The sequence below is a fragment of the Pectinophora gossypiella genome, chromosome 21, assembly GCF_024362695.1.
Source record: "Pectinophora gossypiella chromosome 21, ilPecGoss1.1, whole genome shotgun sequence".
NCBI lineage: Eukaryota > Metazoa > Arthropoda > Insecta > Lepidoptera > Gelechiidae > Pectinophora > Pectinophora gossypiella.
The window spans coordinates 2,461,530-2,477,610 of NC_065424.1; the positions used below are offsets into that span (position 1 = coordinate 2,461,530).

At 39.0% G+C, this 16,081-nt stretch overlaps 1 protein-coding gene across 3 annotated transcripts in view; it reads right to left on the reverse strand.

Moving 5' to 3' along the window:
• Window positions 1–16,081, reverse strand: part of LOC126376477 (uncharacterized) — a 148,078-nt gene that overhangs the window by 91,195 nt on the left and 40,802 nt on the right. For all 3 annotated transcript variants that reach the window (XM_050023873.1, XM_050023872.1, XM_050023871.1), the window contains one exon: window positions 3,496–4,088. In XM_050023873.1, the coding sequence (XP_049879830.1) occupies window positions 3,496–4,066 (571 nt within the window). In that variant the 5' untranslated portion in view covers window positions 4,067–4,088. The remainder of the gene's footprint in view (window positions 1–3,495; window positions 4,089–16,081) is intronic.

The following is a 16,081-nucleotide window of genomic DNA, read 5'->3' on the forward strand; positions in this document are numbered from 1 at the left end:
TATCTATCATCATCTGTGTTAATTTGTTTTGTATGTTGTGTGCAATAACGTATATTTGATTTGATTTGATTGAGGGGAGGCTGTGCCCAGCAGTGGGACATAAGTATATAGGCTGTTTATGTTATGTACAACAGCTTATTTCAAACAACATTATAAGTCTTTTAATATTATAATAAGTATCCATATACTTACAATAAAATAAAGGAAACGGTACAAGAAACATAGGGTCAGCCAAGCTACGAAACGTGTTGATCATCTGTTAATTAAGTATCAGTAGCACTGGCTATAGGTATTCCGAACGTTCATATATCTTCATTAACTTTACCACTACCACCGACCTTCCTTCTGGCTATAATTGCTTTTTGCTCGCCAATGATACTAATTTATTATTAAGATTAGGCTTATTATATAAGTTAATAAGTATACATAGTTCACCAGTGCCGTTTCTGCGAATGTGTCCAAAGTGGAAATGTTCCCGTTGAAAAACTTTTTAATAGTAAGGACATTGACTGCTTTTCTGTTTCAAAATGTTCTTTCTCGTACTCTGGTCTTTATGCAAGTTTTACCACGCACTTCCCCGTGTTGCCAGTTCGGCGCCTAATTGCGCACTGACGTAAAATACTGTCAACGTCGCTATATTAACAGTAACTTTGCGTCCTACATTTTGAGCGCTGAAATGTAAACAATTAATAATAAATAAATAAAATCAACTTCCATTTCATTTTGCATAACAGCGTGTAACTACCGCAGTACCGGACCAATCGACAGCCATCACGTGTGAAATATCAAAAACAAACCAAATCATCCGTAATAGACAATCAACGGTCTGTAACCACATACTGAGGTGTGATATAAAAACGTTATGTCACGACGAGGCGCGCGCGCCGGGAGCAAACAGAGCATGCGCACAGCACGCCCCATTGAGCACTGATGTGTTTATCGCTTTACTTTCACAATATAACGTTTTAATATTTAAATTAGCTGGTGATAGCTATATGAAAGGTGGAGTGAAAAGTAACTTGACTTTTTGCTCAAATAAAAAGTAGAGTAGGTATGATACAACAGGGCGAATAATAACAATGTTGATACTTGAAGGTATCTCCGATATGCTCGAGATGAAAACGGGGAGTTAAAAATGGCCACATTGAAGCAATTGAAATTTAAAAGCAATTTGGTAATTTCACATTCGCGCATATAGAAGTAAGTATGGCAATATTGCTTTTTTAAATGAATTACTTCAAAGCGCCGGTTGAGGCCTTTTTAATCCCCCTGGTAGGCCACAAATTGTGCTTATGTGTTTTTATCCGTTTGTACATGTCTTAAGTATATATGTATGTTTTTGTGCGATACAGAATTATTGGTTGATTGATTGAAATACCTAAATTTATCGTTACGCATAGAAACATCAGAACATTCAAATCCAAAGCTAATTGACTGTAAAAGTATCGTTAATAATGTAGGCTACCCTGGGTGAAGCGGTTAGTTTAGAAGAAAGGTTGGGGCGGAAGGGAAACCACTGCCCTATTTTTGCCTAAAAAAAATGCATGGAGAATGATACACCGACAAGAGCGTGACTCTTAAATTAGATGATGATGATGATGAGGAACAGAAGTGGTTTCTGGATATACCATCCAAGATGGTAAGACAGTCTCAAGGCTAACGTAGGTGACAAAGATTGGTAAAGCAATAGACCATCCCAAAAACTGGTTTGTTTATTTCCCACACATGAAGACCTGTAAGTATACCATTCATTACGTCACAAATACCTAAGTAATCATTTCCGGCCTTTGAGAGCTGGCTATTGTCAATTATTCATTGTTCCAAGTTAAGTAACTGCCCATTGATTACTATGGGTTTATGGGCTGTGTGAAGATTTCGGGTAAGTATAAAAGAATTAGGTTTAGAGGCCTTGGTAGGCTGATTACTTGGTATCGCCATTGTCATCGAGATCTTTAGCCTTCAAAGTGTTATTTTTCTGGGTGAACGAGGTAATCGAGCAGATGAGGCATACTTGGAGGTGGTTATTGTTTATGAACGTTTGCAGCACTAGGAGGTCTATGATTTGCAGGCATTTGAAGACCAATAAGTTCCACGTCATCCTCATGCCCTTATTCCTCTTCCATCCATCTCAGTCAGTCGTCTTCTCCGTACACACCTTTCACACACTTATCCTTCTTCACACAATCCATCCACACTTTCTTAGGTCGTCCTCTACCCCTATATCCATCCACATTCATGCTCATTGCTTTCCTCGTAATATGCCTTTCATCCCGTTCAATAATTTAATATGGAATCTTTAAAAGACCAATCTATAAAATGACCTATTCATCCAGCGGGCTAATTCTGGAAAAGTTTAATTCGGTTTGTAACACCCCTTTTTTATTTCCCCAAGAATTGCTTTAATTTTCTAGAAATCATGAGGGCACCTTACAGATAAGCACATTTAACTTATAACTGACCCAAAGTACTCGAATTTTTGGAACATTTCAATCAACAACCGCATTAAGACTCAATATGATCATCCTTGAGCATTATTGGTTGAGATTGAATGCAGATAACCTTTTCATTCGCTTACCTAAGTACCTACTCGTACTTGTCTTGTTTCCCATTCATTCATCACTAATTTAAGAGTCACGCTCTTTTCGGTGTAACAGTCTCCATGCTACTGTTTTAGGGAAAAATAAGGCAGTGGTTTCCCTCTTGCCTTCCGCCCCGCAGTACTCTATCTGGCGCTCAGGGTCTATTTCAAAGCCGTACTAGGACTCCCCGTCCTCCGCCTCTGAATAGTACTGACAGTTACTGCTACCCTCTATCAGTTTCCAGGTTTCAGTTCCTGTGACTTGCACCTACATTGCTGTTCCCACTCATTACGCCTGTGAAAATTATTTAAAAGTTCTTTCAACACATTTGGCCCTTAATGCATTTCCTTTTAAGACTTTTAACACGTCGTTAGTGTGATTTACGGTAGCCCACATTGTAGTAATGACATAAAGAAAGTCACATTACGTAATTTCCTTTTTAGAGATACAAGAAAACTGGTCAAGTCATTCATTATCATTCACACTTTTCTATATTTTGTTAAAAGTAGGATTGAGCATTGGAAGAGTTCTTCTTCTTTTGCATATCTATCTATAATAAAGAGAACTATCTATTGCGTATTTTCCGGTGTAAAGGACAAACAAATAGTTCAACTCGACCAAATTATATCACGCAGTAGACTGGTGATGAACATCATATTGACGAACTTATTCAGATCCACGCTGTCAATAATGACATTATCAGATTGAGTTTGAGCAAGAGCTGTGAGCTTAATATACTCTTATTCAAAGACTCACACTAACCCGACGCTCGAGTATTACAGACGGCGATACGGCTCATCACCTATCACGTTGGTCTAACAGAAAGCTCGGTGAGTTGTGAATACTTAGCTCATCTCGCGATAGAAGTACCTCTGACTATGTGCTTCAGAGTCTAATAAAATGCATGAGCACTCACCATCATAAGAGTCCGGTATATACAGCGGCTTGCCGACCAGCTTGCCCTTCTTGCCGGACAGCGGCACCGCCTCCACGCGCCGGTGCGCCTCCAGCACCCGGTACAACAGCACCGGCCGCTCCTCCCCCTCGAACTTCACTACCCGCGGCAACGAGAACTTATCCACAAACTCTTTCAACGTCATCACTTCACTACCATCGTCTTCCGGCTCCACAGATCCATTTCTCCTTCCAAGAAGAAAGTTGTCCGCCCATTCCGGAGCATTCGGCCTTCTCTCAGGAAAATCCGGCCTTCTTTCGCTGCTTCGGGGCTTGTATCTTGGAGGCCTGTCTCGTCTGACTAGAGCCTCGTTCGCTTCGGCTAGCCATCTGGTCACGAGTCGTTCTCTTTCGACATCGAGGTACCTTGGCTTGGAGGCGTCGCAGGCGAACCGCGCGGCGTCGAAGCAGTATTGCGGGGGCGGGGGGCGGATGCGTGGGGGGAAGAAACGCGGGGGCACGTAGGGGGGGTGCGGCGCGTACGCGGGGGGCGTGCGGGGCCCCGAGCCCTCCGCAGACGCCGTGCGGAACATCCCCTCACGGTGTCCGGGTCATCTGCAACAAGAGAAAATTCATAAATTGATAAGCTGTCACTACAAAGCAGTGGTGGTCCTTGCAAATTGTTTCAGCAGCAGAGCAGTTGCTTTTTTCCATCTTATGAAGTCAATATCTAGATTCGCTGTAAGTCTTATGTTATTATAACAGCTGTTTGACATAGGACTGAATGACCATACAGATCCATAAAGTCGTTCCGAATGGTGGTGACCCGTGGTGTAATGGTTAATGGAGACAGAATTTTTAGGTATAGTTTTCCTGTGGGTGCTATTAAAACAAAAACACATTCAACCGTACTTTTGGCGGCAGCACACCCTCGCCGCCACATTACAAACACAGTTGGGGATCGTCGATCCCTATTCACACTACCAACTAGGATCTTGCGGGATACTATGCTCTGTTCGGTACCCTGATAACATCCTTTGGCGGCAGCATCCTCGTCACTTAATAGTCAACAAACCCCAAATTCTAAGTCTGTTTTCAAATCGTGACTGATGTACTAAAAGTTCGAATTTCGAATACACTGCCAGCATTTGGCAGTCTGAATTCCACCATAACATTGAATGTAACTAATGTACCAGTCACGGTGCTCATGGTGTGTTTATGGCCACTCCAGATATTAAGGTCAAGGCATCACAATTATTGTATAGAAAACGAAATTTTGAAATTGTGGTATGTTCTTCAAAGGTTGTTTACTTATTATATGTATGTCTAACGTAACTTAACGGTAGAGTCGAGTAGAGTAGAGTGAAGGCTCGTAGTCTTCAAGGCTAGACTGAATAGGCATTTGCTAGGTAAGCGTTATCCACTCTAGGCCAGGTCGTCACTTGCCATCATGTGAGAGAGTAGTCAAACACGAACCTATAGATACTATTAAAAAGAAACTTGACGAAAAAAAGGTAAAGCTCACGTAAAGTGTAGATTTATGAGTATTATTTTACAATTCATAGCACTTATCTTAAGCAATGAGGAGATTTTTTCTTATGATTTCCGTGATAATCAAATGTTGTACTAGTCAATATTAAAAGTGGGACCTGTGGACGGTGGTCGGGGGACCGCCGTCCACAACATAGGTCTCGTGCTGTAGGGCTCCCCAAGTGTTCCCGGCAGCCCTCGGTGGAGGGGGAGGTGCTTGACGCGCTCCCATGGGCGCTGGGCCTTAAAGGGCATCCGCCGGCGGGGACGCGGTTGTGTGCAGTTGCGTTCCCGTATCCCCGCCACACGGCGGCAAAGAGGAACACCGTTGGGTTTTAGTGGGTATACCGGGTGGCGACACCCGGGGAGTCCCACATAACCACGTCCCCCCCCCCGGGCGGCGTGGTATGCGTAACGCATTTCCCAACGTCAAAAAAAAAAAAAAAAAAGTCAATATTAAAAGTGTAATGAAGGAAATGAATCTTAGATCGGTAACAAAGTTTGCAATAACTTGCTACAGGTTAAAAAAATATAACGAGAACAACTAATTTAACATTTTATTGGCAAATAAAATTCAAATTAACTAAATTACGATCACGATACGTCCTATTTTGTCTTTCTATTACATTATTATCAATAATTGGTTATTTGAACTTTGGATAGAAGCTGTAATAAAATTATATAACACGTGCAGAAGCGATGCGATAATAAACTAAAAAAAAGACTAGAAAAACATGGAGGGACATTCATTAATGCCTCATTTTAAGGCTGTTTTCCATCAAAAATGTTCGGGGCTACCTAGCGAGGAATGTGTTTGCTATGAACTAATAGAACTGCTTCCTTATCCTAACCTCCCTCAGCGCATCTCCGATTTATTTATTATTTACATTTCACGACTTTACAATGCAGAAGCGCCAATGCGCCGTGAAACTTTCAATATAAACAATAATATAGTTAAGACTATTGAGGAGCTCGGTGGCGCAGCGGTAAACGCGCTCGGTCTGCGATTGTTGAAGTTAAGCAACTTTCGCAAAGGCCGGTCATAGGATGGGTGACCAAAAAAAAAGGTTTCCTCTCGAGCTCCTCCGTGCTTCGGAAGGCACGTTAAGCCGTTGGTCCCGGCTGCACTAGCAGTCGTTAATAACCACCAATCCGCACTGGGCCCGCGTGGTGGTTTAAGGCCCGATCTTCCTATCCCTCCATAGAGACGGCCCGTGCCCCAGCAGTGGGGACGTTAATGGGCTGGCGATGATATAAAAACATATTTAATTTTCACACGTCATCCATCATCTCGCAGGACCTTGGACACTCGCGACACACATACGTCCACTCACTCACAAATAGATCGATCACTCACAAATAGAAATAACACATATATTTATATTTGTTAGTGATGTACACGCCTATCTGCTCTCTCTTAGTTTTTAAGTTTATCTCTTTCCTGGTCTGCTGGAAGAAATTTCTACTAGAAATAAGCTGAACCGTTTGTCTTTATTGTGTTAGTCATTAGACTAACACAATACAATAAAACAATTATGTTTTATTGTATATTTAGTTCTGTGTACAATAAACTATTAAATAAATAAATAAATGCGTAATGAAGGTAGCATACGGTAAGCGGTGACGGTTCACTAAAATTACCGCAAATTACGCTAACGTGAGAACTGTCGATGAATTTACTAACTTTCACTGGTTTACACCGAAGTTCGTAATCAAACCGCTTGTTTCATAAACACTCTTGTCGATGTCGGTGATAAAATATGCTCTACAGTCCCGTAACATAATAATAACAACGCTTAGAGTAAATTGACTTAAGGGGCCTCTACGTGTTGGCTTCGGCCCCACGCACGCCTTCCAAAAGTCCGGGACTCCATATGAGTCCGAGATATGGAAACGACATACCTACGGTCACGAGTACTAATATGTATACACTTTGAAACCATATCACATTAACTTTTTTGACAAATTAAACCGTAAGTCTCATTAAATGTCAAATATGATAGTGCGACGGGGTTCTAAATTGGGTACATGATATTGCTCATAATAACAATAAAAAAATATTTCCACAAAATTTTTTACAACAATTTTGAAGTTACAAAATAAGTAAGTTGCAAGTTTCAAAATAATCATTTCAACTGATGCCTAAAATAGACTCAAACCTGTGCTATCAGATACCTTCTCAGTGTTACAATCATTTATAGATATATTCGATTTTGGACACAGATCGTGAACCAAGTTTAGCTTAATGTTTTAAAACATTTCGACTGCGAAAAGAAAATTTATAAAAGGACAGAAATTATAACATAAAATTAAGATATATATGACATATTATATTTGTGTATGTGAGTAACATACCGCCCGAATGTCGCGCACTACGCGATAAATTAGCGAACAATGAGTTTGAATTTATATTTGGATCAGAAATATTTGATAACACGTGGTTTTTAGGCTTAGTGCCCGATTAATGGCACTAGGCTCGGCCCTGTTGAATGCTATCAGGGCAGCATTAATTAGCAGGGTAAACCTGTTAACAATAAAATCAACCTAAATTACATTCATGGGTATTACATGCATGGCTATCAAACCAGTGATCAGATTCAAACACCCAGTAAATAAAACCATTATCTACGTATATACTTACATTCCATAATATTTATATAACACATAGAACCATAACACAAATCAGTCATTAACCCTCCTGACATCTTGACCCCAAATAATAATAAAGTATGAATTTATTATCAATAATATTACGTTCAAATATACTTATAGCTTGCCTTATAAAGAATCACAGTCAAAAAAGTATTACGGTCTATATACAAGCAGTGAGATAAGTTGACAGATATTGCTGTAACGAATACTGAGGGGGTGAATCAGCTCAGTATTCTGAGTCAATATCAAGTGAAATTTTCCATCGGAAAAGTATAGACTTGAAAATAATTTAAAAATATAAACGAATTTTGCGACAGAAAATTTCACTTGATATTAACTCAGGGTGTTAGTGACATCGTAAAGAATACTAAGAGGGATGATTCAGACCATGATTCTGAGTTGATATCAAATGGAATGTTCAATTTACACTATTCATGAATTTCCTGACAGGAATTTCCACTTGATATCAACTCAGAATAATGGTCTGAATCAGCCTTTAAAGTTGTCGTTAAGTTGTCACTAACACTCTGTATATATACTTACCTAAAATTTTACTACTTACAGACAACTTTGATACACTCGCTATCCCCTCTGCGTGAGAATGTGCAGAAGCTCAATTTATACTGAACGGATGAAGTGACTTTTTGTATTTACACATAAAGAACCAATCTAGCGAGAAAATATTAAAGTCAAAAGTCAATACTCCGTATTTCTATGAACCTACTGAACTGTTTGCAACATTGATTGTGAAGTGTCGTTGTCCTCACCAATCAACCTTCGGCGATTTCAAACTGTAACTAATCAATATCTCAACCTACCCACACAAAAACCAACTCTATTCTAAAGTCATTAATAAACTTAATAGCAAATCAAAACATCGGAAGACATCTTAACAGGTTGTCAGCGGCAACGTTACATTTGCGATCGTCAAACTGGTTTCTAATGAATACGAATAAAAAAATGGTTCTTAATGCTCTAGTAAGACAGAAGTGGTGGCCAGGTGTAACATTTGCGCAACAGCAAGTAAACGGTCGTCGATGAGTACTACGGGTGACGTAAGTCGTCGCTCCATTTTTTTTAAGCAATAATTTTTGATGTAATACAAAGTACATATACATACTTTGCTGGTTTGATATTGTAGATCATGACACTGCGGTTTCTTGATTTATGAACCTTCAAAATCAAGTTGGAAGTGTTTTATTTACTGTATAGTAAATCGAAATGTATGTACGTATTTTAATTTCTACATAACAGCATAGTGGCCCCGATTCCTGCAGACACCTCCTAATTTTATTTTAAGTTATACCTGTCATCTTCTTATCCGCCGAAAAGGAAATTCCTGTGAGTGTGAATTCCTGTGAGTTTCTCAACGTGATCATGAGAACACTCTCGTTACAAAATTGCGGTGCGCAGGCGCCGTTTCCTCACCCAACTTGCACAGAAGCTAGCGATCATTCTAATTCCTGGGAAATAATTACATCACGTGTTAAATTATTACTTTTTAATTAGATTAGTAGACGTCATCCGTAATAAGGCTAAGAAGTTTAATGGGATCTTAGCTCACTAGACTTAAAATCCCGCATAGAAAAATAAACATCATCATCAATTTAAGAGCCACGCTCTTGTCTATGAAAGGCCAATTTTTTGACTTCCCTATAAAACACGGAGTTAACCTTTTCTGTAATCTGTTCCATGTAAGCTCTTCTTGGTCTTCCCCTTCCTCTCTTTCCCTCTAGCTTTCCTTCTATGACGTTTTCAAAAAAAAAAACATGAATAAATATATAAATATATATTTATATGTCCAGTGCCGAGAAAGATTGAAGTGATTTTTGTGATAATGATATGTCCCCACTGGGATTCGAACCCGGGCTCTCCGGACAGCGAGCCCAACGCTCAATCACTAGATCAAAAATACCTACACAGTTGTCACAATTCACTAAATACTCGAAAAGTTTGCGTAGAAACCTCACATACTGTATCTGTACATCGGCTTAATTTGAAAGAAAATATCTGAAATTCCATTTCACATATCTTTAAACGTATTTGAATAATTTAGGTCTCGTCCGCAATGTGAAATTCGTGGAATTCGAGAGTCAAAAATAAATAAAAATAAAAAGTACTTACTGCAATTTACTCCACCAACCCGCAGTGGAGCAGCGTGGTGGAGTATGCTCCATACCCCCTCCGGTTGATTGAGGGGAGGCCTGTGCCCAGCAGTGGGACGTATATAGGATGTTTATGTTTATGGAGTTTCCGGGGTGTTACATTAGTACACATGCTGTTGTTTAAAGCGACCTGCCAGCGTATTGGGTTGGCGGAAATCCAAAAACCATCTCATTAATATATAACTACTTATCTCATACGTCACACCACACGTGCACAAAACGGTTTATGACCCGCACAGTTAGTTTCCTGCATGGTCACCATAAACGGACACCAGATACCACCACGTCATAATTGAAACAGCAACAAAAACATAAAGAAAACACGTGATAAGTTGATAATTATCGCCTTCAAACGGAATTATTTAATTAATTAAAAACAAGATGTTAATTGGAAAATTACTCACGAACGATTTATATCTAAGTGTTCGTAAAAATAATAGTAAATACTTAAGTATCTAATCGAAAACATAAATGTGAAATGAAAGCCAAGTTCAATATTATGATAAATGCCTTGGTTGTTGATTTCAACGACAAAAGAAGTGAGATCTAAATGGGTGCCAAGTTCAATGGTCCGTCCTGAAATTTATTTTTAAGTAACAGTATAACATATCATATCTTCTTATAACATAAGATAGTGTATTGTAGCCTAAGGTCTGACTTGGCTAGTTTTTTTATAAACCTACCAACGAATTATTATTTTCGATCGCTAGTTTTTACTGACACACAAAATTTTCGGAATTATGAAATAAGAACCGTCAAAGACTTGTAGGTTTAGAACTTGCGAAGGCTATAATTCATATATGAGTTCTGTTTCTTGAACTTGGCTTGACACGCTACCGCGTGTCTAGATATTATAATTATACTTTTACCGTGAAGGTTTAGCTGTGTCTCACGAGCAAAACCAATGCAGTTAATTTCGCGATGAAACTAATTTTGACTAAAAAATATTATAAGATTCTTTGTAAAAGTGTTAAGGACAGCTTATAAATTGTACCATTATTTAGTTCTTGATATTGCTCAGGGGTCATTTTACCGCATGATGAGCTAAGTACCCACGCTTGTCCGAACTTTCTGTTAGACAAACGTGTCAAGTGGTGAGCCGTATCGATCTGCAATGATCGAACTGTGTTAGTGAAAATTGCACGTAAGATAAATTAAGTAGTAAGTCATTGGTGCAAGTCTCAGGGGGATGATTCAGACCGCATGAATCTGATTCAATATCAATGTAATATCAAGTGGAATTTTTCGTCTTTTATTTTCAATTCTATTGAAAAATTTCACTTGATATTAACTCAGAATTATGATCCGAATCATTCCCCTCAGTATTCATTACGATGTCACTATCACGTACAAGTACTTACAAGTATCCATATGGGTATGTATGGGTGTTAGTGACACCGTAACAAAAACTTTGACGGATGATTCAGACCATGATTCTGAGTTGATATCAGTGGAATTTTCTGTCGGAAAAATCATGAAAAATTTGGTGTTTCTTTATACTATTATAACTTGTATGTATTTTATATTAAAACATAAGAAAACTTTAGTTTAAAGTACGTATGTACTGTATCTACATTATCGATACTTGCGCCCACACGCCGCCGATCAACGCCGATTATCCCACGAGATCCGCAATTATGATAATTAGGAGTCAGTTCCAAGTACTACGCTTCGAGAATCGGTGCCTTTTGCAGAATGTAATGACTTATATGTAAAGTTACGAGTTCTCTTAATTATTTAGCAAAAAAGGCTTAAAAATTCATGGAGATGGCGATAAAAAGATAAATATGTATAGTGCTTTAATTTTCCTATCCTTAACCTGTGACGTTATTTCATTCAACATATGGGATTACAATTTCGTGTCATTTTTTCACTGTGACCTTAGTACACTAACTCTTTCCGGATACAAACGAATGCTAATTTCCATGTTCATCAACAATTAGATCGTGTAAGAGAATTTGAATTCAGAACTGTTGATTTGTTTTGACTCCCTTGCGGAGGTCCTTTTTTTGACGTGACTTATTGTAGATTTGCCGTAGATAGCATTAACTACTTGGCCGGACAAATCGGGAGCGCTGAAGGCTCTCACCCGGTACAATGTTTAAGACAACAAGCCTGAGGGTGCCCAGTTGGTCGCGAACCTCGGGTCAGGGCGTCGTCTGAGAGGAAAAATATTTGAAAGAATTAATCCACCTTAGTGAGTCGATAGCGATAAGCGCTGATTGAGGGAAATCGTCGACCACGCCGGCGGGGTCTACGATTTTCTAAATTCCATGATCATAATTTGAATTCAGAACAAAGAACTTTATTCTTGATTTGTTTTGACTCCCGCGCGTCCGTCCATGTTGCTCTATGTCCCGCGTGACAAAACTATGTACATACAAAAAAGTAGGCAAATAATTACTTAGTTTATTTATAAAATAGTAAGCAATGCAGTGTTTCTATTTTCATAAAGCCCCTCGGCAATTATCGCATGTCCGAAGACACAGGAACGCTAATTTACATGTTCATTTGTATAAGCTCAGATTGTGACGTTTATATTTTTTAGTCGTGCTCTCATAATATATTACCATTTCATTCGCTTCAAATAACGTTAATAGTTAAGTAGGATAGGGGTAGCATTCTATTCCATCCCTAATCCTTTCGTTTCTTAACCTTTAGAAATATAATATGAACCCTTTTTCATTATAATATTCTCTCTCACAAATGCTCTAAAACATTCTATAATCACACAACCGATCTTTTCAACCAATATCCTTTTCTATAGGAAATCTACATAACAATGACAATAAATAAAGCATTGTTTAATACAAAATTTAATCCTCTTCACTGGTCTCTATGATTGATAGTCTCCATACAAAAGACGGATAAAAATTGATTTTAATTTGTAAGGTCATGAACGTCTTATCATTCATTCAAAACAGGAAATGTTAGCTTCTGTGGACGTGTGTAAAAAAAACGAGTATTATGAAGGGAATACGCTTCCTTATTCAGAAAGTTTAATACTACGCGTAGGTGATACAATGAAAAACTTAGAACCGTCCATAAGAGCGCGTATAGGCCAACGACACCGGGTCGACGATGTCAAATCAAGCTTGCTCCAAGCTCGTGTTGGTGCGGGATATTGAATATCCCTTCTACACCTGGTACAGGGTAGTTTCCAACTCATAAAATCAGTTACTTTTTACTAAACGTCAAAACATGAATGACTATGGAATTTGTATGAAAAAGCAACCTGTGACGTCATAGAAAAACGTATCAAAATGCTGCATTCATTATCACATTTTCCTTTATTAAAATTCACATATAAATTAATACATAGAAAAATGAAAACATTGTCACCTTTAGGTCTGTCTTTATTTATTAAACAATATTTCATAATTTATCTTTGACCTAAGAAACTATCCAATTACGGTTTACTCTATGTTGTTGTTTTCACTAACACAGTTGGTTCGGCCATTATAGACGGCGATACGGCTCACCACCTATCAAGTTGTTCTAACATAAAGCTCGGCGAGGTGCTTAGTTCATCTTGCGTTGGATGTACTCCTGACTACCCGAACTGGGATATAATCATGACCTAATGTTATGCTAAGCCGAAACTAGTCGTCTATATTAAATTGACCCCTAGTAGATTCAGTGTGTTTACAGACCAACGACTCTCTGTCGACAACGTCTTCGCGTAGCGGCGGCAGACGCCTTACGAACGACTGTGACTACTGTGAGCAATGACGTCAGGGACACGCCGATAACGTGTCCTAAGTGACATGCCCTTATTGCTCGGTTATGTCTCGACATAGAATAAACAATCACAGAAGGGTCACTCTCAGACCAATACGGGCTTTGAACGAGCTTGATTTATCCCCTCGACAGGTGAAGCAAAGCAAGCCTTACCTAAATGACGTAAGCAATGTAGAGTTATAATACTTTCCTCATTGGAAGTCAGGCTCTAGTCAAAAGCACAACCAATTGTCAACCAAAAGCAAATCAAACACCACGTAACTACACCTCACCTACACAGCGGCATTGTACAATACGAGTACAATAAAACATTGAAACGAATTGACATTCAACCGATCAAGCACATCACTCACGTGCAACGACCATCCAACTACTCACTCAAGTTGTCAAGTTGACATTGGAACAGATTATACTACTAAGTTTTTTTATAGTTTTTTTTTTATCTCACACGTAACTAGTGTTTCTTGTTTTTTTTTCTGCTCCATTGAACTAATTCTCCAAAGTTTTTTATCACACGTTTGCCGATAAAAAATAATTGAAGTGATATAAATTGGATCAGATATTATGAGACGAGTTATTATGGGCCATATAAATAGTTCCGATATTATAAAACTAATTTTAGAAGGTGGGTAGTGTACCTGTCCAGTTTGAGGATAACTAGTGGTTCATTACTTCTAAATTGACCACTGTGACTTCCTGTACTTGTACCAAAACCAGCCACATAAACAACAACAGCCTATATACGTCCCACTGCTGGGCACAGGCCTCCCCTCAATCAACAGGAGGGGGTATGGAGCATACTCCACCACGCTGCTCCACTGCGGGTTGGTGGAGGTGTTTTTACGGCTAATAGCCGGGACCAACGGCTTAACGTGCCCTCCGAAGCACGGAATCATCTTGCTTTTTCGGAAAATCAGGTGATTCAAGCCTGAAAAGTCCTTACCAAACAAAGGACAGTCTCACAAAGTGATTTCGACAATGTCCCCATCGGGAATCGAACCCGGACCATGAGCCAGATCGTGAGCCTGACGCTCTAACCACTAGACCACAGAGATATATATATATACAAAACTCTATGTAGTATACTGACGAGTCCATTTGTCAATATACGCAACGCCCGAACCGAACAGTTGAGGAATAGTTGAGGTTACTTTTAATAGTTTTAATAATAAATTGGAATTCGAAAAATTTTCCCTAGCGCTATCCCGTTTTTCACGAGGTCCGCTTACCCAAGCTAAAGATTTGGCAGGTCCTGCTACTGTCTGTCTACAATGCGGCTTAGGTCACATACCTATCGAAACATGAATTCGAAAATTCTAAATCATTCATAAAATTCTGAATTCGAAAATTCTAAATCATTCATAAAATTCTTAATATAGATTGTAATGTCTCGCCTCTACACTATCCAACCTGTAATTTTGTAATTAAGTGTAATTACTATTTGTAAAATTTGAAACATGAATGTTTTCTTCCTTCGGGGAATTGTAAGACATTATTACGTATATTGATTTCGGGAAATTCTAAACAGGCCTACCTGCTTTATTTTTCAAAATAAGGAAGGTCAATCCATAAATTAAATTGTTTTAGGTTATGGATCAGAAAGTGATCTCTCCACCAGGGTTGGAGACCTCCGGATCGTGAGCTCAACGACTTAGCCTAACCTACTGCAGATTGAATGTATTTTTTGCATCTAAGATATTAGTTTCCCACGTCGCGCGATCTTTTGTGATGTGGCCATGTGGCTGTGCGGTCGGCAGCCATGTTTTTTGACCCAGTGGACCAAGGCCGGTGGAGTTTTTGTGGTGTCACTCGTTGGTATATGATTTATTTTTAAAATACTTTGATTGTTCCCCTACAGGTCAATATATTAACACCACGCGAGACGAAGGCCGATGAAAGGGCTTTGGACACAGGCAGGGGGGTTTGAAACCAAAAATTATAGCATTTGTTTGGTAAGGACATTGCAGAGTTGAACCACTCACCTGACTGTCCGAAAAAGTAATGTGATTCCGTGCATCCCAGGGCACGTGAAACCGTTGGTCATATAACACCTCTACCACACCGCAGCGGAGCAGTGTGGTGAAGCGTGATGCGTTCGACGGAATTCGACTTTATAAGTTTGATTTCACGTTTGAATCATGGATAATTGATATGACGTGATCTCCAGGATTTGTGTGCTCGGTTAATAGCGATAGGCATGCTCCCTATTACAGGGGGAGTGCGTACTATATCGTCGTTGATGTCGCGAACTGACGTACTTATCTTCAATTTTTAGCGAAACTAATTTACATATTTTACAATTATCAAGAAGGAATCAATCATTTTAGCAAACAATACAGATACTCATTTAGCCAAGTCAGCCACGACAGTTGTATACCTCTCTCTCACTCTCTCTCTCTGCCTACCCCTTCGGAGATAAAGGCTTGATGTTATGTAATGTTTAAAGACTTATTATCTATTTCAAACTCTATACAGGCAACTTATTTACCTCAAATTTACATAATTCTCGATTGTAAACAG